The sequence below is a fragment of the Phaeoacremonium minimum genome, assembly GCF_000392275.1.
Source record: "Phaeoacremonium minimum UCRPA7 unplaced genomic scaffold PA7_03_scaffold_162, whole genome shotgun sequence".
NCBI classification, from domain to species: Eukaryota; Fungi; Ascomycota; class Sordariomycetes; order Togniniales; family Togniniaceae; genus Phaeoacremonium; species Phaeoacremonium minimum.
Genome location: NW_006921069.1, coordinates 1 through 23,374, shown reverse-complemented (window position 1 = coordinate 23,374; position 23,374 = coordinate 1). Strand labels below are relative to the sequence as shown.

General features: G+C 51.0%; 6 protein-coding genes across 6 annotated transcripts; 4 read left to right on the top strand and 2 right to left on the bottom strand.

Moving 5' to 3' along the window:
- Window positions 1-5,571: 5,571 nt before the first annotated feature.
- Window positions 5,572-6,870, top strand: UCRPA7_2473 (putative vacuolar protease a protein; the record flags this gene model as incomplete). The annotated part of the gene is made up of 3 exons (XM_007915093.1): window positions 5,572-5,670; window positions 5,728-5,881; window positions 5,930-6,870. 3 exons carry the CDS (start codon window positions 5,572-5,574, stop codon window positions 6,868-6,870), a joined length of 1,194 nt encoding a protein of 397 aa, XP_007913284.1.
- Window positions 6,871-7,723: 853 nt separating this feature from the next.
- UCRPA7_2472 (hypothetical protein) lies at window positions 7,724-10,403 on the top strand (the record flags this gene model as incomplete). Its single annotated transcript, XM_007915074.1, has 3 exons — window positions 7,724-7,953; window positions 8,041-9,481; window positions 9,609-10,403. The coding sequence occupies 3 exons, from the start codon at window positions 7,724-7,726 to the stop codon at window positions 10,401-10,403; spliced, it is 2,466 nt and encodes an 821-aa protein (XP_007913265.1).
- Window positions 10,404-13,804: 3,401 nt separating this feature from the next.
- UCRPA7_2471 (putative family protein) lies at window positions 13,805-14,965 on the bottom strand (the record flags this gene model as incomplete). Its single annotated transcript, XM_007915068.1, has 1 exon — window positions 13,805-14,965. The coding sequence occupies one exon, from the start codon at window positions 14,963-14,965 to the stop codon at window positions 13,805-13,807; it is 1,161 nt and encodes a 386-aa protein (XP_007913259.1).
- A 3,701-nt stretch (window positions 14,966-18,666) lies between these two features.
- UCRPA7_2470 (putative tubulin-specific chaperone c protein) lies at window positions 18,667-19,952 on the top strand (the record flags this gene model as incomplete). Its single annotated transcript, XM_007915066.1, has 4 exons — window positions 18,667-18,778; window positions 18,840-19,000; window positions 19,055-19,696; window positions 19,749-19,952. The coding sequence occupies 4 exons, from the start codon at window positions 18,667-18,669 to the stop codon at window positions 19,950-19,952; spliced, it is 1,119 nt and encodes a 372-aa protein (XP_007913257.1).
- Window positions 19,953-20,186: 234 nt separating this feature from the next.
- On the bottom strand, window positions 20,187-20,657 carry UCRPA7_2469 (putative microtubule-associated protein; the record flags this gene model as incomplete). The annotated part of the gene is made up of 1 exon (XM_007915052.1): window positions 20,187-20,657. The coding sequence occupies one exon, from the start codon at window positions 20,655-20,657 to the stop codon at window positions 20,187-20,189; it is 471 nt and encodes a 156-aa protein (XP_007913243.1).
- A 606-nt stretch (window positions 20,658-21,263) lies between these two features.
- UCRPA7_2468 (putative -bisphosphoglycerate-independent phosphoglycerate mutase protein) lies at window positions 21,264-23,081 on the top strand (the record flags this gene model as incomplete). Its single annotated transcript, XM_007915054.1, has 3 exons — window positions 21,264-21,294; window positions 21,497-21,849; window positions 21,903-23,081. The coding sequence occupies 3 exons, from the start codon at window positions 21,264-21,266 to the stop codon at window positions 23,079-23,081; spliced, it is 1,563 nt and encodes a 520-aa protein (XP_007913245.1).
- Between the last annotated feature and the right edge of the window lie 293 nt (window positions 23,082-23,374).

The following is a 23,374-nucleotide window of genomic DNA, read 5'->3' as shown; positions in this document are numbered from 1 at the left end:
GCCGATACGGAGACCGCAGGGGGTGAGGGCACTCTTGTCGCCGGGAATGGAGTTCTTGTTGCAGGCAATGTTCATCTGCTCGAGAACAGCTTCAACACGAGCGCCGTCCAAGCTGAATGACCTCAGGTCCAGGAGAACCATGTGAGAGTCAGTGCCGTCAGACACCAGCTTGTGGCCAAGAGACTTGAACTTGTTCTCCAGAGCCTTGGCGTTGGCAACGACCTTCTGCTGGTAGGCCTTGAAGTCAGGGGTGGCAGCCTGCTTCAGAGCAACAGCGAGGGCAGTGATAGTGTGGTTGTGCGGGCCACCTTGGTGACCGGGGAAGACGGAGAAGTTGATTGGGTTCTCAAGATCATACAAGGTCTCCTTGCCAGTCTTGGCATCGGTGGATCGAACTCCCTTGCGGAAGAAGATCATGGCACCACGGGGGCCACGAAGAGACTTGTGGGTAGTAGTGGTGACGACATCTGCGTACAGGAAGGGAGAGGGGATAACCTCGGCGGCGACAAGACCGGAGATGTGAGCAATGTCGACGACAAGGTAGGCACCGACAGAGTCGGCGATCTTGCGCATACGCTCGTAGTCGATCAGGCGGCAGTAGGCGGAAGTACCAGCAACAAGGATCTTGGGGCGGTACAGTTGGGCGTTCTTCTCGAGAGTGTCGTAGTCAATGATGCCAGTGTCGAGGTCAACTCGATAAGGCATGGTCTCGAAGTAGGTAGAAACAGCTGATATCCTTGGTCATGGTCAGTGGCGAAGTTCAATGAAAGAGTTCCTAGACATTGTACTCACTTCCTCTGGGGAGTCTGGTAACCATGGCTCAGATGACCGCCGTGTGGAAGATCCAGACCCATGAGTCTGCCGTGGGGAGGCATGATGGCCTGGTAAACCTGCAGGTTGGCAGGGCTGCCACTGAGGCACTGGACATTGACACCCCACTTAGCAGGGTCGAGGTGGAAGGCCTCGAAAGCACGCTTCTGGCAAAGAAGCTCAATCTCGTCGATGTGCTGGTTTCCACCATAGTATCTGGCACCGGGGTAGCCCTCGGAGTACTTGTTGGACATGGGCGAGCCCAGAGCATCGAACACGGCGCGGGACGTGACATTTTCGGAGGCGATGAGGATGATGGACTCTCTCTGGCGCTGGATCTCCTTTTTCTGCAGGCCGCGGATAAGTATATCGCCAATTGGCCCCTTCCGTGGATTGGAGAGCTTACCATGATATCAGCGACCTCCGGGTCGGAGTCGAGAAGAGACTTCTCGAGCATCTAGAAGCGGTGAGTCAGTCTCTCGTCTGTGAAGCCAGTGGGATGCCCATGGCGGGGTAAATCGCTGATCGACTGACCTCCTTGTGAGACTCGGAGAGAGCATAGGTGGCGCCGTTGGAAGCCATTTTGTCAATGTTTATAGTAGAAAGTCGGGTCCGAGAGGTCTACAAACTTGTCAAGAGGACTGCTAGACAAAAGGGCGTAAAAGTTTGGAGGAGGACGATGTCGGATGTGTTCTTCAAGTCGAGCGATGGCGGCTTGTGGGAGAAAAATTTCCACTTACACGCTAAAATGCACCAACTTTTGGGGGACCCACGAGGGGTTCGGGGAGGCACGGGCGTACTCAAGTACCTGTCATTGATTGGCGGGGCTTCGGTAGCACGCTGTAATAGCGTCATGCAGCTGCTTCCGAAGACTGAAGGGTTCTCACTTACACGCATCGCGCAACCTGCGAGAGAACGGCTCATCCATGTTGAAGTATCTCACAGCTCTTGGGATATTTTGAGGCATGACAGATCTCGAACTTCGTTTTTTGTTTTATTTTCTTTTGCTTTTTGGTTATTTCTTTGGTTATCCCACACAGGTGAGTTGATTACGACGATATTTGGATGAGGGTATCATACCTCGGCGGTTTGGGGGGGGTCTGCCCTCTCATAACGTCTCTAGTCATGAAGTCGAAGAGATAGACTGCCATGACCTGCTCATTTGTTTCATATCAGGAATTAATGTATCGCAATAAACCCTTTATCCTTTTATCTGAGAATCGCTATTTTCAGCCTAGTACTCAAACCAGCAGTACAACATTTCGAACAGAACCGGCGCAAATATGACAATCGATACAACCTGTCCAAATGTCCACTCGTCGTCTGCGTATGCACTCCTTGTTGCGATTGCAAGATTGCTCTGGAGTTGTCTGAGTCTGAGGATTCCCCACAGGAGAGGTATTGCCAAACTGATCGGTCCAAACAGTAGGACAATCTGAATAAGCCGCCAGAGATGCAACATCCCCTTGCCACTCTGTAACTTGAGCCCGCCAATTATCCCCATCAACCTTGTCCAGAGCGGGAATTTCCAAAGGGATCGAGTTCCTGTCAAAATCCGTATCAACCTCCAGGTAGTGAAGAGGATGATGGCAATAGATCCGATCATCACAAATGCGGAGATTACTCGTTCCTCAGCACTAGATAAAGGGTTGGCGTCTCCAAAACATGTTGCTGTGAGATTGCGGTATTCATCCCAACTGATGATGGTCTTACCACCTTCGCCGTTCCCATCGCCTATTTGAGTTGATGACCAGTAATGAACGGACTGTGATATGAAAGGATACATGAATATCGTTACGATTAACCCCAGCACAATGAGCCGGAACTTCTCCCGCAGAGTCTGGTTTCGCTGTATCTTCTCGTAGTTCATACGGTCCATGTCGTTCGAGATTTTGAGCTTCTGTTCCTCGGGAAGTAAAGCTATTGGATAAAGTAACGGCAAGATGCAAACAACATCTACGGCCCATGTGATCTGAGTTTCAAAGGCCCCAAATCCCCTGGCGCTGATGTCAAAGTCCTTTTTGACCAGTGAGTATACGCTTGCAATTAGGATTGACAGCGCAAAGTAGCTTGCCGAGTCATAGAATACAGCAAATCCCTTCCAGAAAGGCTCCCTGATCGAAACCCAGAAGAGCTTCTTCCCTTGAATCTTTTGATCGGCGAGACAGGCGACTGCTAACAGAAAACCCAGGATGTTCTCGAAAAAGTACCCAGTTATCGTCTATTGTAAGTAAGTCCGTATTCCATGTCTTTGCGGAGAATGTTCTCACCCCAACCCCCGACACATCTGGATTACCAATACCCCAAAGAGCCGAGCATATGTCGCTCTGGCAATAAGCCAAGAGTGGGGGATTGAATGCTGTTTCATTCCGTAGAAGTTCGATGTATTCTGGAAATGCATCAAGATCCGCGAGCGTCGAGCAGTCGGGTATGGACGTCATTTGTGAGGCAAGAACCCGTCGACAAGACGAGGACGTATCAATCAAATTTGCACCAGGAGTGCCTCCGGCTCTTCAGAAATGACTTGATAAATGATGGGGGCCGTGGACTGCCAAAGGAATACAGGAGGAGGCTGTACGCCCCCTTTGCGCCGCGACCTGCATCATGGCCCAATCAACTCCACCGTCGGGGAAAGCTGAAAGCCGCAAAAGCCACACTGCCCCAAGAACACATCCAATGTGGTTAAGGCGTGCACAGAACCTGCGACCTGCATATATAATCCCTTGATAGAGTAGATAGCTCCGGCTTGGTGAACAAGAGCCTCGCAGCAATGTTATTTGATTTCCAACATAGAGCCTTGATTAAGTAGCAGCGCCATTCCCGAACGCAGTCTCCTCTCCAAGGCAGCATCACCAAATGATTCACTTGATACGAATATGCCTACGCTATTGGCTCTGACGATATACCTCTGCATTCCTTGTCTTGTGTTTGGAAACGAGCCTACCTCTGTGATTACTTCACCTGTCCCAGCAATTGTGACCCCGCCCCCGGATCCTGGCCGGGCTGCGTTACGGAGGCGAAGACGACAGGCACAGAGCATAGAAACCTGCGGTCTTTCAGGTGACAGTCAATGTCAATCAGGAAATCAAAGTCTAGATCCCCAGACTTGCGGCTTTGCAGATATAATTGGATGTAACGCAGCCCACCCGCCTCGAATAATATGAGCACGGCTAATTGTCTGAAGCTTCTGCATACTCATGCAATCGAGGATATTGTTCTTTCTCTGCCTTGCCAGGATTGGCATCCGAGTCCAATAAAACAATTGTGGGCTGTTGTGAGAGCCAAAGTTGTGAGATGTTCACATCGTGTGTGGAAACAAATGGTCAATCGCCAGTGATTACATCAAGAAATGTGCTCACCTGGTAACTATCAAAGCAGCCATTTGGAATGAAGTCGATACTGAGATTCATCTAGTTCTGGGCAGGTTCCGGCATGTGTAACTTACAGCTGGATAGACGCTTCAGCAATAGCGTACGGCTGCGGTCCTTCGAGCACAACTATACCGGTTTACTTAATCACAAGCTCAGCATCAGATAGCGTTACTTCGAAATCGTCGTCGACGGTTACTCTTTCTACCCGATCCGGGACTGGAAGTAGCCATCCAACTTCGACTGCTATTTCGACTGCTACTTCAGCCCCTGGTGCATCACCTGGCATGACTGGTGAGCTTCAGTTCGAATTCTGCTGTGTGCGGCAACCCTGTATCATATGGGGCGGGCAATGCAATGGCTGTTTTCTCTTTCATTTGCTAACTACACTAGGTCTCACACTGGCTCAAAAAATTGGAATTGGAATCGGGACAGGTATGGCAGGCTGTTTATTTGGGGCCGGTGTGCTGTGGGTATTGTCCCAACCAACGTTCGTATACTATCGCTAACCGGATCAATCCAACACAGAATTTGCATGGTTCGAGAGTGGAAGCGAAAGAAGAGCATCTTGGCAAGAACGAAAGAGCTGAACGAGAGCCCAACAACCATGTCGTCGGCTGCAATCTCGATTGTCCGACCTAATCAAGTAGTAAGGCGCCTTGGCTGATGTTCCAAAGCCAGCATGTCAGATGCATTGTCTTTAGGTCAGTCATCAAGGTTCCAGGAATGGAACGGGATTGGAAGCAAGCACTCCATTCCCTGCATGGGATGGGTAAGGTGCAAAAATAAGCTTGCATCTTTCCGGCAACACCAGGCGTGTGGTTCCCTTGAAACCGGATCAACTTAAACGTTGCTAGGCTTGTTAGTCTACTGCATAGTACCTGTATACGCCGTACCTGTATTGATATATGTGTTATGTAAGCAGCCTGGACCTGAAGCGCTTGTGCCTGGCCAAGAACTTCTTGACCTGCTGATTGGTGGTTTGTCCTCGGTTGCTCCCAGCCACCTCGACCCATAGCGTTACTGACTGTAACAGCCACGGCTGCCAGGGGATGCGCATGTTAGTTAGCGTTGTTACCCCAGTCTGGCAAGGCCCACGTATCTCTCTGCGTCATGGTCAGTCACAAGGCACAGATGAGGGAAGGCACCCACCTGGTGTCGCAGTCGTTGCTGGTTGCTGCTTCCGTCGCCGATTCCGCCACTCTTCACCCCATCCATCCAAGCTCTCTCCCCCATCACCTATCTCCTCCTCATCTCTCCGCATCAACAACAAACATCATTCTCGCCATCATCAATCCCCAAACCCACCAGTCGTCACATCCGCCCTTCTCGTTCATTTTATTACTTGTTTCTTTCCTTTCCGATCTTCCGCCTGCCCAAGGAGTTGCCCATCATGAAGGGTGCTCTGCTTACCGCAGCTGTGCTGCTGGGCTCCGCTCAAGCTGGTGTCCACAAGATGAAGCTCAAGAAGGTACCCTTGAGCGAGCAGCTTGTTAGTTCATCCGTAACCTCTGAAACAACATTGGAGAAGTACTGACATCAGCCATAGGAGAGCGTTCCGCTCGAGACTCAGATGAAGCATCTCGGTCAGAAGTACATGGGTATTCGACCGGACACCCACTCTGACGCCGTCTTCCGCGAGGGAGCTGTGCAGGTCGACGGCCTCCATCCCGTCCCTGTCAGCAACTTCATGAACGCACAGTGTAAGAGTACTCTGTAGCTTGTTGTAGCTTTCTCTAACACTGTCCTAGACTTCTCCGAGATCACCATCGGCACGCCACCTCAGTCCTTCAAGGTTGTCCTCGACACTGGCAGCTCTAACCTCTGGGTTCCATCTCAATCTTGCGGTAGCATTGCATGCTATCTGCACCAGAAGTACGACTCGTCTTCCTCTTCAACCTACAAGAAGAACGGCACCTCTTTCGAGATCCACTACGGCTCCGGTAGCTTGAGTGGTTTCGTGTCTCAGGATGTCATGACAATTGGTGATCTCAAGATCAAGTCCCAGGACTTCGCTGAGGCAACTAGCGAGCCCGGTCTTGCGTTTGCATTTGGCCGATTTGATGGTATCCTCGGTCTTGGCTACGACACCATCTCTGTCAACAAGATGGTCCCACCTTTCTACAACATGGTCAACCAGAAGCTTCTTGACGAGCCTGTTTTCGCCTTCTACCTAGGCGGCAATGATGAGGGAGATGAGTCCGAGGCTGTTTTCGGCGGCGTTGACAAGGATCACTACACTGGCAAGATCACCACCATTCCTCTGCGCCGCAAGGCTTACTGGGAGGTTGATCTTGATTCCATCTCATTCGGTGATGCCACTGCTGACTTGGAGAAAACCGGCGTTATTCTGGACACCGGCACTTCTCTGATTGCTCTGCCCTCTAACATGGCGGAGATGATGAACAAGGAGATTGGCGCCAAGAAGGGCTATAACGGACAGTATTCAGTTGAGTGCGACAAGCGTGACAGCTTGCCGGATGTCACTTTCACCCTCAGCGGCTACAACTTCAGCATCACCCCGTACGACTACATCCTCGAAGTCTCCGGCAGCTGCATCTCCACCTTCATGGGTATGGACTTCCCCGAGCCCGTTGGCCCCCTCGCCATTCTCGGCGATGCTTTCCTACGGAAGTGGTACTCCATCTATGATCTCGGCTCCAACACTGTTGGTCTTGCCGCGGCCAAATAAGATGGTTGATGTATTAGGCAAATAACAGCATGGTGTGGTGGGCATCTGAGACTGCAAGTAACTTCTCGGCGAAGACGATGGTGTATTTTATGGTCAGGATTGGATGCAGGGTCCCTTTGCGTTCGCACACAACATACGCTTTAATCAACCCTCTTCTCTGGTGGTATTGGGGTTTTCATTACTCTGGTCTATTCGGACCCAAATCATTCATACAAGCTCGTATGACGACACAGCAAGTTTCCTATTGTAAAGTAGCATTCAATCCAACAAAACATATGCACACCTCAGAGTGGCAGGCCTTAAACCTACGTGAAGAGCTTTTAGATGTAGCAGAACTGCAGAAGTGACCCGTAAGTTGCATGCCTAAATGCTTGCGTAAAGCACCGTAACACTGACAAAATGGCGAGGACTGCCAGTACCGGTAGCCACGTGATCGGCAGGATGGTCTGAGTTATACGCTAGGATGCTCTCAGACTAGCGCAACAATTAGCCTTGCCTGGCTTTTTCGCAGCCAGCATCACCCAGAGCAGCGACAGCCCCCTTCTTCTCCCTTCGCAATAACAATTGAACTGAAGAAAAGGCCGTTCCAAAATCTCGTGTGCCTAGAGGGATGAGTGTATTGTAACCTGCAGCACATTTCCTTCGATGCATGCGGTGGATTCGATGATTTTCTGTCTTGACCGTGCGCTGCAGTGTTGACGAGGTTTTTGGAGCTTGCACCAGAGCAGAGGGCCCATCGTTTCTCGCGAACGCGCCAGCGCGAACAAACCGCCATACTTTGTCCACCACCACGACCGACCATATCAACCATCCACTGCGGGACGCGCCTCCTCCTTGTCCGCAGCACCGAAAAATGGCGTCGCCAGATGTTGCCGTCCCGCAGGTCAACGGCCTTTCTGCCTCGCCTCACCCTGGCTCTCCGCAGTCGATCAATTCTTCCACAAAGCGGAAACGCGATGTCAGCGACGATGGCTCCGCTGCGGAGGAGAACGTCACCGACGAGGCCAAGCCGGCAGTCAACGGCAATCACCTCCACCGTGATCAGAAAACGCTTATTCGCAATTACTTGGAAGTAGTGAAGAGGTAAGCGATCATTCTTGATGCCATCGCATCGGATTTATCTTCCATGTCGTCCAGAAAGATCATCGCTGACAGGGACCCCTCATTCAGATACGATGTCAACCCTTCTATTCTAAAGCGACCGATCCCCGAGCCAGCTAATGCCGAAGAGCCAGAGGCGAAACGGCAAAAGTCCGACGATGGTACCAAACCGTTATCTATCGAAGATAAGGTACTACAGGATGAGTACGAGGTCCTCGACGATGTCTTCCTTGACATCAGAGCGGTCGTCAAGGATCGGATCGCGGAATTGCAGTCAAGTAGCTCCAATGAGAGCGTCAAAGACAGTGACGCGGCTATCGTCGACACGAACAAGTTCAGAGATAAGGCTCATGAATTGTATCGTCGCGAGAGTGCGTACCCGAAGTCGATAGTTGAGCCATCTCTATCTGCATCTGGTGATGTGGGAGATGCACTTCACCCTTCATCCACCGGCAGTGTTGTTCTCACCGTCTATGGCAACGCTCCACAGCCCAAGCATCTTTTCTCAAGCTTGCAGAAGCGCACAGCGACTCCAGATCATCCCGAAGGAGTTACGCGGCCCCTTCCTCCTGTTGCTCTACCAAATGGAATCACGACAACAGTAGTGGTCCCGTCAGACTCACTGCCGAAAGGTGGCCGCACCTTGACTCTTGGTGAACTCTTCCCAGCCCCTCGCAACCTGCCGCCGCTGCAACCACCAAAGGCCCCGAAGAGTACCACGAAGAGCAACATACTCGGATTTTACCATCCAGAATTAATGGTCAAGCCTAAGTATCGATCTGACACGTATTATTCTCAAAACATATCTACAGGACACTGGCTCGATTACAGTAATGCGACTCCGTCTTCACAAAATAAGACGAAACAACGTGAACGCGCTCAGAGTCTAGCTGGACATAAGCCGTCATCTGATGAACTGGAGATGTCGGAGATGGAGGCTTTGTTCCGAGGTGCCTTCTCTAGTTTTGCTCCTTCTAAGGATGATTCTGCTGCAATTGTCCCGTCTGGTCAACTCGGGCGTATGTGGTGGCAGCGCTTCGGCCAGCGAAGTTTTCAGAGAATGATCGAGCTGGAAACACCAGAGAGTGAGCTTGAGGAACCGAAAGACGCAGATGCCGTGACCCCTCTCCCGATTGATGAGGACCTGATCCAGAACGCAATTGAGGAGTGGGATCCCAGCGTTGTTGACCCTGGCTTGGAAGAGGTCATGGGCAAGAAAACAGCTCATGAGAGTGACGTCGACGAACTCCTCCAGGAAGTGTCCGACCTCATTGAGACGCTTTCATCTTATCAAAGAAACCGCAATCTCACACTTCCGACCAGCCAGAATCGCTACTCTGCAGACCCTGTCAACGGAGATATGCTTGCGAACGGCACTCTTGCTCAGCAGCCATCAGAAGAAGAAATTGCCACATACGATATTCTTAAAGCTCAGCTGGCTTTGATCATAAAGCAACTGCCACCATATGCAGTTGCCCGACTCAACTCGGACAAGTTGGAAGATCTCAATGTAAGCACGAAAATCGAGATTCGGACAGATGAGTACAAAGGAGTCATGGAGGAGGATGAGCCTGCCGCTAGAGCTCGACAACAACAGCAAGCTGTCATGCAGACTGCTGCTACTCCTCGGCCTACAGCACAACGCACAGGAAGCATCTCGAGTCCTGGACAATACACGAATCAATTTGGTCGTCAATACCCGATGCACAGCCATAGTCCCGTCCCTGTGCCTCAGCAGTATTATCCGCAGACTCCAGCCCGTCCTCCGGCTGGGAACAACTTTCAACGGCCTGTCGCAGGAGCGATGCCTGGAGCTCAGTCTCAACCACGGGCTCCAATGCCTCAGGGTTACAGACCTCCGAATGGATATCCAGCAGCCACCTATGCGCAGCAGCTTGGGAAGCCACAGACACCGTACGGCAACAATATGCCGCAATACCAAGCTGCACAAAGCCAACAGCGCATTGCTCAACACCCCGGATACGGTGGTGCGGCAACTCCTGGCACTCCTGGTCAACGATACACGCCCGGATATCCAAGTTACGCCCCGCAACAAACTCCACAAGGTGTGCCGCCACAGCGCCAGCCAGGATATCCGCAATATGCTAACGGCGCCATGCCTTCTCGCACAATGTCTCCGCAAGTTGGCGCCCAGCATCCCGCGGCATATGGCCAATCTCCGCAACCACATACACAGCTCAATCGAACACCATCGTTTAGCACTCCGAGTCAACAGGGAGGTGCTCCGGATTCCGGAAGACGATATTCATCTCATTCATCTCAAGGAGGCACACAGGGCGCGCAGATATCGGGTTATCACACCGTTATGTCTGATGCTCAGCATCAACGTTCTGTTGAGAATGCCAGATTACAAGCTCAAGCTCATCAGCAAGCCACACAGTCGCAAGCACAAACGCAAGCACAGGCCATAGCGCGGCAGATGCAACACAACCAGAATTTGGGTGAGAAGATAACTCATCACACCGTTTCTGGGCTGGCTGGCATAGGACTTGGCGGCCCTAATGTGGATATAGCCAAACTGGCAGCTCAGAGAGCCGGTATGCCAGGTGGTCTGAGCCAGTCTTCACCCAGCCCGCGTCCACAGATTCCCACTGGTGGTTCTACTCCCGGAGTCAACGGCGCTGCACCTTCTGTTGCTAGCCCAGCATCTATACCGGCATCAAGCGTGTCCCCTGCTCCTTCTGCAGGCTTGCCTCGACCCCCAGCATAAGTATCGAAGCACGACTAAAGTCGGTCATCTCTACCTTTGAAGAGCCCCTTTTCTCCCTTCCTGTCAGCCACGAATGGAGTGTTCAACTTGAACGCCATTTTCTCTTCTAGGATGAGGCGTTTACCTCACATGTATTAAGTGAAGAAATGCGGCAACATTGCCGTCTTGGATTTTGATTGCGTATCGTTTTCGCGCAAGGACTTCAAAGTGGAAATCGAGTAGCTATGGAAAGACGACGTACTTTATGTGAGTACGGTCTAGATCGGATTAGAGTTAGGAGGCAAGGTGGGAAAGGAGTTCAGGTCGGTCTATGGAGTCTTGATCAACGACAAGAACCCATGCCTGGAGTATGTATAAAGAACGTATGTTAGAGTAGGGCGACTCTTAATGGTAACTCCCTAGTAGCAGGGATGCAAAGTTTGCTCTATTATTTCCCATGCGATAACAACGGCTTTTCCATTTCAGTGACTGGTGAACCATTTGCTTACAAATGAACGAATACATGCAAGGACATGTTGACAACCTAGCCATTGTGTGGTGACTGTACAATGATGGCAGTTTGAGCATGGAACTCTGCAGTAGAATTATCCCAGGCTGCACTGACAAGGATTTTTGATGTCTCCCGAAGAGGAAATCTTTAAAGGCCATTTACTCCTGGGGTTTAATGTTGGTGATGACATTTCAAAAGTTTATTGGACGGTCATTGCACACTACAGTACCACTCCACGAACAGTAAAGGACAACCCCTCCTCCATGTACCTTGATGAAGTACTCGCGGAGAACTGAGATACGCGAGACGTATTCATTCGTTTTCGCCGCATTGTTAACTTCAAACTCGGGCCGAATTCCAGTCTTTCGAGAACCAGGTTTTCATAACTCGGTCAGACTGTCACTGAATCACGTCCCCTAATATTCGTACACGACACAAAACTATTTGAGCCGGTGGACTTTAGCCTGTGTCAATCGCATTGGACTCGCTCTTCTTCTGCTGCGTAGTACTGCTGTTCCTCTGGAGCTAACCTGCGTGATTGTGATACCCTCCTCCCCCATCCCGCCAATGGCTTCTCCGCCCGAACCGCTGCAGATGGCCGACTCACACACTGAGTCTGCGCCCGCCAACGACAATGGCGGGAGGAGTGTGGGACGGCAGAGCAACCCAGAAGTAGTCTCTGGGAAAGGTGGCGACTTCAATGTCTCAGAAGCTAGTGCGTCTGGTGAGTATGGTTTTCTTGAGTCTAAATAGTCTCAACCCAAATTACAGCTTTGTGGAGTTGGGGTAGTGTTTCCCAGTTGAGGATATTCTCACAGCATCACCATATAAGTTGTACAGTATTCTTTGTGATGACCAATTACACCAGCAATGCTTGGTTATCAGAACTAACAGTGACCTCTCAAGATCCCAAAAACGTTGCAAGTGAGGAAGGATCTCAACTTCGGACTTCTTCAAGTACTATACAGAGGCCTGCTCCAATTGATATGGCCAATTTGCCGAACCATGTTGGCGCACCGTATTCAAACCCAATGGCTGAGCTTCTCGAGGTCGATTCGGAAGATGCAGATAGTGCGGTAGGAGACGTTGGTGCATCGTGAGTTTACAATATATCTCTTTGCACCCATTCAAGAAGTTTCATTTCGATAGCGCTAGGACATGCACATCAAGTCAAGAATAATATTAAGCTCGAATCTCAAAGACTAATGGCACGTAACGAATAGAACTCTGAGCCAGTCAGTCCGGTCAAGTGTCTATGAGTTCATAGAGGAGCATGGACGAACATATCATAGCTATGGTGAAAGACGCAAGGAAACCTCCCTACCAAGCATCAAACGAGGACTAACAATATGGCAGAATATTTCTTACCTAATGACGAGGTGCGCAGTGTTGCTAAATGTACTTACATTAGTGTCTCATAAACTAATCATCTTCTAGTCGGAACAAGAGCGTCTTGGTGAGTTTTGTGAGAGCTCGGTCTGCCAGAATTCATCTAAGAGCTCCAGATCTCCAGCACCAATTATTCTTACTCACATTCGACAATCAATTGCATCTCTCACCCACTGGACAGCTTCACAATGTTCTCGACATAGGGACCGGGACTGGTATCTGGGCCATAGACTTCGGTAGGATTACAATACTTCCGCTGGGGACACACTAACCCTTCATAGCACTTCGTAACCCTTCAGCACATGTCCTTGGGATAGATCTGAGCCCAATACAGCCAGAATAGTATGTCATTGTTAAAATTTTCGCCTAAGGTATTCGGCTGACTCCTTTCACAGCGTCCCGCCGAACTGCAGGTAAATGACAAGACAACGCTCGAGCATCTGCACGAGCTCGCTAATTCGTTGTGAAGTTTCGAAATAGAGGACGCTGAAAATCCATGGGTATACCCACAGAAGTTTGACTTAATCCATGGCCGAGCTTTAGCAAGTTGCTTCAAGTCTCCAGAGACAGTAATCCGGTCGGCGGCATCCGCACTCGCTCCGGGTGGCTGGCTCGAATACCAAGATATCGTGATCCCCATGCGGTGCATTGACGATAGTTGGAACGGCTCGGCGCTGCAGAGATGGAATAACGTGATGATTGAATGCGTTGCTAGAGCTGGGCGCGACATGAGCTACAGCCAGCGATATCCCAGTCTGTTCCGGGCGGCCGGACTGGAAGATGTGACTGAACGACACTTTGTGTGGCCGAGTAATCACTGGGTCAAAGGAAAACAAAACAAGAGGCTCGCGTTGTGGTTCCAAAAGGACCTTGGCGATGGGCTGGAAGCTATTAGTTTACGCCTACTGATAGGAGTTGGGGGCATGACCAAAGAGGAGGTAACCGCGTTGCTGGACCAAGTGAGGAAGGACCTTGGTAATCCGAAGTATCATTCGTATATGCCGGTGTTAGTTTCCTACCACTTCGTACCTGCCTTCGACCTGTTTGACTGACCGATATCTACAGAGTGGTAACGATGGGTCGCAGGCCTGCATAAGTGCAGACCGCTAGCGATTATGATGACAGTTTTGATGAAAATGGTTCCATACCATGTGTCATTATCATCTATATGAGTACAGAGTTGGGTATCATCTATTGAGGCTCTCGGGTTTTCTACTGAGACACTAGCTCAGATCGTCATAATTCAGCTTATGCTCAGCTGTCTCTTCCACATGTGGCTTTTCGCGTGTTTCCATATAATCCATATAAACTCTCCTCAATTCAAAGAGGACCTCAACTGCGATCAGTATGATAATGATCCACTCCAAGCGCGTATTATGCTTTTCGCTGGACATCTCTCGCAGCACACTAGCGATTTCTTGCGCATAGTCCATCTTTTGATTCAATGCCTTGATTCGTACATTGACGTCTAATGCCTTTCCGACCTGGTCGTAATAGCCTTCCAGTCCAAGTTCTGAAGACTGGTCCCAAAAGATATCAGGTAAAGAGTCGGTGAGCTCCCAGTAGTGGTTGAGCTGTGCGCGTAGACTGAGGAGTTCGCCTGTCTTCTGCAAGATGAATTTCCTGGAAAGCGCCATACGTGACCCCTTGGACAACTGTGCCGGAATACGCCTTGTTTCTTCGAGATATGCGGTAAGTGAGCTCTCCAAAACAGCGAGCTTCGTACTTCGCGCAAGACCTGATGAGAACGCAATCTTTGCTAGAGTAGTGTCTAGCCTGTCCCCTTCACGCTCCTCCTTCTTTGTGCCAAGAACAACTACGTCTCCCTTCATGCCGCTCGTATCTCGGCTTGGATCAGAGACATACTCTAGGTCCTCGAGCTCGGCTCGCCGCACGTGAGGATCTTCCGCAGCCCTCAACAGCTGCCGAGTCGCGAGTCGAGTCACGACCTCCTGCGGCAGCGACCATGTAACAACCGTGCCAGAGGGAAACACAAAGATGTCTCCGTTGCTGAAGCCACGAGCATGGACCACTTCAGCGGCCTCGAAGCCTGCTCCGTCCGGATCTAGCTGAAACCCATGTGCCTGTAGTATATCCTTGACCATTTCCATATTGAAGGACTCGGCCACGCAAATTGCCGAGATTGACGTAGCCCCATCGACTTCTACCTCGGGCGTGGTGCTGGTCGATGCACCAGGCACGCGACCGCCAGGTTGCTGCGCGATGATGGCTACTCGACGCAGCGAGTTCTTCGCACCCGTCGTCCTGCTCGACTTCCGTTTAGCCGCAGCAGCAGCTGCTGCTGACTGGTCGGCACTGCGGTGCTCGGCACCGTTCTGTGAGGTTTTTGTAGAAGGAGTGCTCTCACTACCATCTTGGGACATGAGCGGGTTCGACGTGAAGAAGTTGCGCCGTCTCGGGAGATGCGCCGAAGCAGTCAGGTGGAATTGTCGCTGGGAGGATAGGCGTGGTGAGGGCGCCGCGGCGCTGCTGTGGATGCAGCGGCATAGCGAGGCTACTTTTTGACTGGAAATGCGCATGATGAGGCGGCCGGATCCATTGGAGGTGTCAATGGCTGGCTGGGAAAGAGCTTGAGATCGAAGCGTTCGTGGGTCGAAGAGATCAGATCACACCGAAAATTCTCGGCACAACGGGCTTGCCGGCTGGGTGGTCCTTTGTACCCGCACAACACCGGCCGGCAGTTACACAACCACTGACCAATTGCACTACACCATTACTTTCAGGGGTTACATCTCCTTGAGCACCACATTTCAGTCATAACTTGAGATGGAGGAGCAACTTAAGAAGCATCTAGACTTTCTTTAGTATCGTTGCCTCATATAACTTTCGATGCCTCGGAATTCTGCCTTGCGCTTTCACCAATGAATGTTGAGTCTTGGCAGTCGAAGGTTGAAGATCCGCAAATGCGCACCGGCGTGAGGCGAAGCTGTGTGACGTTGTGGAGTCGCGAACGGTAGCGGTAGTGAGTCAAGATGAAGTTCATGATTCGACTAGATACCTTTTTAAACTCGACTGAGTCTACATTGTGCACTCGCTTTCTGATTCCATCGCTTTACATATTCACATACAGACGCCAAGATGGCTTCTGCCACTCAGATTAAAATGTTGACATCAACAGATACAACTCCTCAGCTTATCCTCCAGACAGTACCAGCGAACATGGAGGAAGCCGTGAATTTGGCTAAACTCTGCCGACAGGCACTCACAATACTTAATGCGTCTCCCTACGAAGAGGTATCAAATAAACAGATCAGCGGGACCTTGCGTCGGCTACCGTCGCGGACATCAACTAGGCCAAAAGCGTACCAACTTGCTGTTGCTATTGCCAGTCTCCTGTATCCATCAATCGAGGGCTCGACAGGGGCCCTCAAAAAGTATGAGGCGGATCGGATTCGCGTACGTGATCATCTTGACAGGCAGCGAATACAAGAGAGGCCACAGCTACCTACGGGCGAACACATCATTCATGGTCCTGTCTGGTCTGCCCGTATTCTTGCTCAGGGGCCTTGGGATTCATTAAAACAACCTGTTTCGAAAGAGGGTATTGCAGCTTTGCCCATGCCAGTTACCGTCGCTGAAGCAGATACACTTGCTCCGTTCTTCACTCATTTGGAGAACGGTGGAACGTATCTGGCTGACCCGGATTCTGGAGGACGAGAGCTTGACGGCGGCGATGGCGAGCCGAACTATCACACAAAAGGAGCCGAGTTTGAACGAGGTGTCGTCTATGAGGATGGTAGAATGGATCTATGCAAAATGGTCGTTGGGCCAGACCACATTGGAAGACTGATGCAGAGCCTGCGCACAAACCATTTCATCACCCATTTCCTTTTGGGCAATAATATCATTGGGCCGGTCGGTGCTCGTGAGATTGCGGCTTTCATCGATGACTTCCCCGATAGGATTGACACTTGGTATCTTGCTGGCAATTGCATTGACAGCGCCAGCTTCAAGATTTTGGTCGATGCCCTTGTTAGGTCGGACGCAGTCACAAATATCTGGCTCAAACGAAATCCGCTTGGTCCAAAATCTGCTTCCGATCTCTTCAGACTAATTACGCAGACGAGAAATTTGCGGACTCTGGATCTCAATCAAACAAGCCTCTCTGACTCTGGAGCGGCAAATCTGTTCAGACAACTCGCGAAGTATACCCCAGAAGATGGAAAGCCTCTTGCTTTACGGCATGTCTACCTCGAGGGCATTGGCTTAGGAGAGGATGCGGCCGATGCCATCGCAGATTTCTTACGGTCACCTTACTGCAAACTCGAGTCTCTTTACATAGGATGCAATCCCATCGGAGACTCTGGCCTAAAATCTCTATCCGCGGCAGCAGTCTCGTGCCATAGTGTTGAACGAATAACGATACAGTCAACCGGCATCACAAGCAATGGCGCGATCTCCTTCTTTGAGGCTCTCAAATCACATCCTAACATCCGCATGATTGATATTGGCCAGTCTTATATCACAGAAGACCTTGGCCTGGCGTATAATTACATCGATGATGCTGCGGTTCCTGCCATAATTGATTTCATCAATTCGAAACCTTCGCAGCTCCAGTATTTGTGCTTCCAATATTGCGCAATCACCCCAGAGAGACTCATGGAGGTAGCCGATGCCGTGAGGCAGAGCAGGACGCTCCTATTTTTCACAGCAGTCGCTATACAGGGTAACAGCTCACGTTCCACGGAAGCCGTTCGCGAGACGCTCGAGGGGAATGTGCGAGCGAAGTATGGCGAGGACATGACTTACAGCAAATTCTTGGGCGAGGAGAAACGATGGATAGTCAGCGACAAAACAGATGTCCGCAAAACAGACTCTGTATATCGAAATCGCGATGCTAACCTAGCTAGACGCGGCGTCAAAAAGCTGGTCAAATGGTGGGATAATGACGATGATACTGTCACTCGGGTGATGAATGCCCAGGGGCCATTCTGCACTCTTCGTCGACGCTGATACGTGTGCTTTTTGGGTATTCAAACGACGGGAAAGATACAAATTTGGAAGCGTACGATCAGTAGAGTGATTCACTTTCATTATGTTGTTTTCATAGCGTAAGAGGTGGATATTAGTATTTCAACTCGCACGATTGGCAATAGGAATAAATTTAAAGGTATCCCACAATGCATTTTGCTAGCAGCTTAGCATTCATGGTCTTGCATAATTAGTGAAGCCGTTCAGAGTACCTTCACTCGGTTGATGCGGGTGGAGTTGAGTAGAACACTGAAGTATTGCCGAAGCTTCGACTGTTCGAGCCGCCGAAACACTTTGTAACTACGTCAGAGTGCATCTGGTGATCCTCGAGGCCCCATCAACTAAGCAAAGGGTCCAACGCGGGGTGTGCGGGGGGTTGCCCTGCTCGTGGGGCATCTCGAGGGCATAGATGAAGCCGTCTTGTCAGGGCAGTGATCACCGGTCGACAGGAACAGGAGTCGTGAACAATCACCAGACGTGCTCAAATTACAACGGGCAGAAAAGGAGACGGCGAGTTGCATAGAATGTATGACCGTTTGATAAGACTAGTTTCACTCATTTCTCTCGCTCGTTACTCATATCTCAGCAGGAAGCCGCTGAACACTGAGCCACCAATGCATCATCAGCATCGTAGTGGAGTATTTGCACATTGTGGTTGGTTCGTGATTCGATATGAGATGCATTGCATTGCTTAGTGGCTCTCAGGGTTGATTCCCTGTGGTGTGTAACCCCACTCTTCCCCACGTTCTGCAGCAAGTGTACCCTCCAAGACGCAGCATTCACACACCATCTTTGCAAGTTGCCACGACCGTAGACCTCTTTGGGCGCCTGAGATCCTCTCTCAGCGGCAAAGCGACTCGGATCTTACAGACTCTGGTCTGTATGCCGTCACCTTGCTTGTCCAGTCGAGGCATTACCACGGAGTCTTCCCGGTGAGCCCTTATAATTACCTCTCGCCCTGCTCTTGCGTCTTATCAGGCTGTTGAATAAGTCTTCCAAGACCTGACTATAGACACTGAATGAGACACAGCGCATTCATAAACTATATGAGCGTTTACAGCTTTTGCTTTTCTGATTAACACAGCATTTCATCATGGAGACATTAATTGTAGGACCTATGACTTACGATTCTGCGTTCCCAGGCCTGAGACTCGATATGGATCCGAAAGAGCGCTTTTATAAACAGTTCCAAGCCGCCATCACTGGTAAGGGCTGTCGATCTGCACAGCAAGCATTAAATGTCTTAAGCTTACATTGCCTCCACAGCACTCCAGGACGACGTCTCCCAGCTAAGCTCAGTTGCCTCAACGGGGGGTGAACGCCAAGATGCCATCGAAACCATCTTAGCTGGTATCTCCAGACTCTCTAATGAGGTCTCGGATGCCTCAGACTATGTTCCTGCCTACGATCAGAGGCTATACACCCAGGTCAGGCAGATTAACTTATACATTTACAAGCGTAGCATCTAATCCGTGGTGCAGGCGCTCAAGGCTCTAACCGACCAGCTAAACGAGGAGACATCCAAGCTTGCTCCCAAGAGCCGCTTTCAATTCAAGTCTCGCGGCCAAGGTAGTTCCCTGTCAAGAGCCAAGAATGACTCGAGAATCATACAGAATCGCCCGGACGAGATACCGTCAGCTCCTATACAGGGCGAGACGGACTCACTGGGCGCATTGCCGACATTCTCCAAGAACTACAACGAGGAGATGGCAAGGGCGGGCGGCTCGGGGATCCGAAAGCCCAGCTTCTCGACTGCTCGAGACATTGCTATATCAGACCAGACTGGTCTGCACATCATCCTACCGTCTACTGCTGCTCGCGCGACCTCCTCTGGTAGCTTGAAAAACCTCAAGGGATGTATTGTTGATATGTCTGTGCCCACAGCCAAAGGTGCTCCTTTTGCTAGTCTGGCACTCAAGAACATTGACAACAGCCTCATCATAGCGGGCCATGTGGACGGCCCTGTGCACATTACTGGTATCCGTAATAGTATTCTGGTGGTCGCAGCTCGTCAAGTTCGGATACATGAGTGTCAGAACCTCGACATCTACCTCCATTGCACGAGTCACCCTATCATCGAGGACTGCAGTGGGATGCGTTTTGCCCCAATACCTTCTTGCTTCGTAAGTCGAGCTATGAATACACACTATCCCAGAGCTAACTAGGGTTTTAAAGATGGCTCAGAATGAAGCACCCGGAAAGAACCAGTGGGATCAAGTGGACGACTTCAAGTGGCTGAAGGCGGAACACTCCCCTAACTGGAAAGTGCTACCCGAAGAGGAGCGGATTGTAGAGGATATTTGGAAGAACACCGTCCCTGGTGGTCCCGGAGTTCACGTAGATGATATTTTGAAAAAGGTTGGTGTTTCAAGAACTTAGGTGTTTTGTGTGTCTGGCAGCATTGGGACAGGACATACACAATCAATGGCGCTTGTGCTTGGCGTTGGCTTTGCAAAAATCTGATAATTGGTGTGGATTGGTGTACATTAGATATATGGGAGACAGCTCTGGTCTTCTCCATATAGAGATTACAGTCTTTTTTGGTATCCAGAAACGCCGTCGCTATGCCTTTTTGTGGTGGTCATTATACATGGGTCCCCGCAAGAGGGGCCTTCACATCTCCATCTTGTCCCTCCCTTCATCTCCATCTGCCCCGAACGCAGCGCCGACGTCCTTGAGGCGTCCAAGAACCTCCCGCTGTTGCGCCATCCTCGTCAAGAGCTCCACGATCTCGGCTTCCTGCGCCGCGATTGACCGATTCATGTCTGGCAGCTGCCGTATCTGTGCTCGTGCCTTCTGTAGCTTGTGTTTGATGCTGTCCGTCGCTGTGGGCACGTCCTTGAGATTCAGTGTGCCACTGCCACCGGGACTGCCGGCCGGGGCTGAGCTGGGTAGAGGTGTAGTTCCTGTCACTTGTGTTGCTGCTGGAGTAGCACCGGTGGCCAGGCCAGTCGTGCTGCCATTTGATTGAGGTGGCCGTAGACGGGACAGGATGAGGGCCAGCTCGGTGAGTGTGTCGATGGAGTCTGGGGAGAGGCCGGCAGGCAGGGCAAGCGGATGAGGCTCGGTGGGAGCGGACGGCATTGTTGGCTTGTAAGTCGGCAGCTCCGACTGAAGGTATCGTGATCTGAAGTGGAATATTTTACAGCAACTGTAGCCTCTCACTTAATGAGTGTGGTCGTCGGAAAGGCGGAGATGGGATGCCGTTGTGCTACTGCTCAGTCTGGGACAAAGCGCGTGGTTGTTGGTGAGACGCGAAGTCGATTGCCTGATTCAAAAGAAAGGTTAAGGTAGCTTCGGCCCTATTGAAATTCAGAAATTTTCATAGGTAGGTTGGACCTTGAGACGGGAAGGGACTACACACAGCTCTAGACCCCTCCATTAGATAAGGCACTCCAGATCAATGGCTCTTGTTAGCACTGTGAAGACCGTGGGGGATGGACAGTCAATCACAGTCGAGATGAGGTCTAAACACCGTAGCAAACACTGTATTGATAGCGGGAAAGCTGCGCTGTTTCCCAATCGACGTCAGGACAACCCCACCATCAGTTGAAATCTCTCATCCCAAAAACTCCTGACATTGTCTTCGCTGTCCTCCTTAAATCACTCAACTGCAATTCCTCTTCTTCTATCCTAATTTTCTGCATTTGTATCGTCACAAATCATTATCGCCAGCAAGTCATAGACAAAATGACCAAAACCGAGCAGAATGCCTGCCTGAGTATGTCCCCGTCCTTCCCTACTGCCCCACCATTGTCAGTTGTTGAGGAGCGATCCTACGGAGAGAAGAGCAGCGCGAGGCAGACCCTGGAGCAGAAGCAGAAGAATAAGACGCGCCGCCCCGACTATTTCCTCGTCTGCTGCTACGCTATTATCTACCTTGAACTCGGATGGCTAATTATGATGCTTCTTCGCACGTACAGTCGTCATTGATGGCTGGGGTATCCCCTCCGCGGAATCCCCAAAGGACGGCGATGCCATTGCCGCCGCTAAGACCCCCGTGATGGACGAGTTCTCCAAGAGCGCAACCGGATTCACAGAGTTGGAAGCTTCATCTCTCGCCGTCGGTCTGCCTGAGGGCCTGATGGGCAACTCTGAGGTTGGCCATTTGAACATTGGTGCTGGGCGTGTGGTGTGGCAAGACGTTGTGCGCATCGACCAGACAATCAAGAATGGCGAACTTAGCAAGAACGACGTTATCAAGAAGACTCTAGAGTCGGCCAAGAATGGAAACGGAAGACTGCACCTTGCCGGTCTGATCTCTCATGGTGGTGTGGTAGGTGCTTCTGTTCCTATATAGAAGCTTCATGGCTCGCTCACAGTTCGTAGCACTCGAAACAGGAGCATTTGTATGCTCTCCTCAAGGCCGCCAAGGAAGCTGGTGTGCCCAAGGTCTTCATCCACTTCTTCGGAGACGGCCGTGATACTGATCCGAAGTCTGGTGCCGGATACATGCAGGAGCTCCTGGACACCATCAAGGAGATTGGTATTGGTCAATTGGCCACTGTGGTCGGCCGCTACTATGCTATGGACCGTGACAAGAGATGGGACAGAGTCGAGCTTGCCCTCAAGGGCTTGGTTCTTGGAGAGGGCGAGGAGAGCACGGACCCGGTGGCGACTGTCAAGGAACGATACGAGAAGGGGGAGAATGACGAGTTCCTCAAGCCCATCATCGTGGGTGGGGATGAAGCCCGTATCAAGGATGATGACACCGTCTTCTTCTTCAACTATCGATCTGATCGTGTCCGCCAAATCACACAGCTGCTTGGAGGCGTTGATCGCTCACCAAAGCCCGACTTCCCTTACCCCAAGATCAACCTCGTCACCATGACGCAGTACAAGCTCGACTACCCCTTCGAGATTGCCTTCAAGCCTCAGCACATGGGTAATGTCCTTGCAGAGTGGCTAGGCAAGCAAAATGTCGAGCAGGTCCATATTGCTGAGACTGAGAAATATGCCCATGTCACATTCTTCTTCAACGGAGGTGTTGAGAAGGTTTTCCCTCTCGAGACCCGTGACGAGAAGCAAGATCTAGTGCCGTCAAACAAGAGTGTTGCGACCTACGACAAGGCACCGGAAATGAGCGCCGATGGTGTGGCTAACCAGGTCGCTAAGCGTCTGGCGGAGCACAAGTTCCCTTTCGTGATGAATAACTTTGCTCCCCCAGATATGGTCGGCCATACTGGCGTGTACGAGGCCGCCATTGTCGGCTGCGAGGCCACTGACAAGGCCATTGGCAAGATCTGGGAGGCTTGCAAGAAGGAGGGCTACATCCTATTCATCACCGCCGACCACGGCAATGCCGAGGAGATGAAGTTCCCTGACGGCAAGCCCAAGACCAGCCACACCACCAACAAGGTGCCGTTCATCATGGCCAACGCGCCGGAGGGCTGGAGCCTCAAGAAGGTCGGCGGAGTGCTGGGTGATGTCGCGCCGACTGTTCTGGCGGCTATGGGACTGAGCCAGCCCGAGGAGATGACTGGTGAGAGCTTGCTGGTCAAGGCATAAGCTCATCCAAATAAAAAAGTGTTGCTGGGTTTAGGTATGGCGGACAGGCTAGGCTCTGCATTATGAGTTATGATAGATAATAGACTGTACACGAAATCTCGTGTAATCCAAAGACCGCTGCGATATATTTATATACACATTTTACGCATGCTGATGGCTCGCGATCTATAAGACCATATGTGCTGCTCTTCGTACTGTCTTTCCTCGTTGCTTTGCTCACAACGCCAGCAAATACAGAACTAATCGCAGAGTTCTCACTGTAACATCTGAGTTTCTATTTCTTGCCCCCCCCC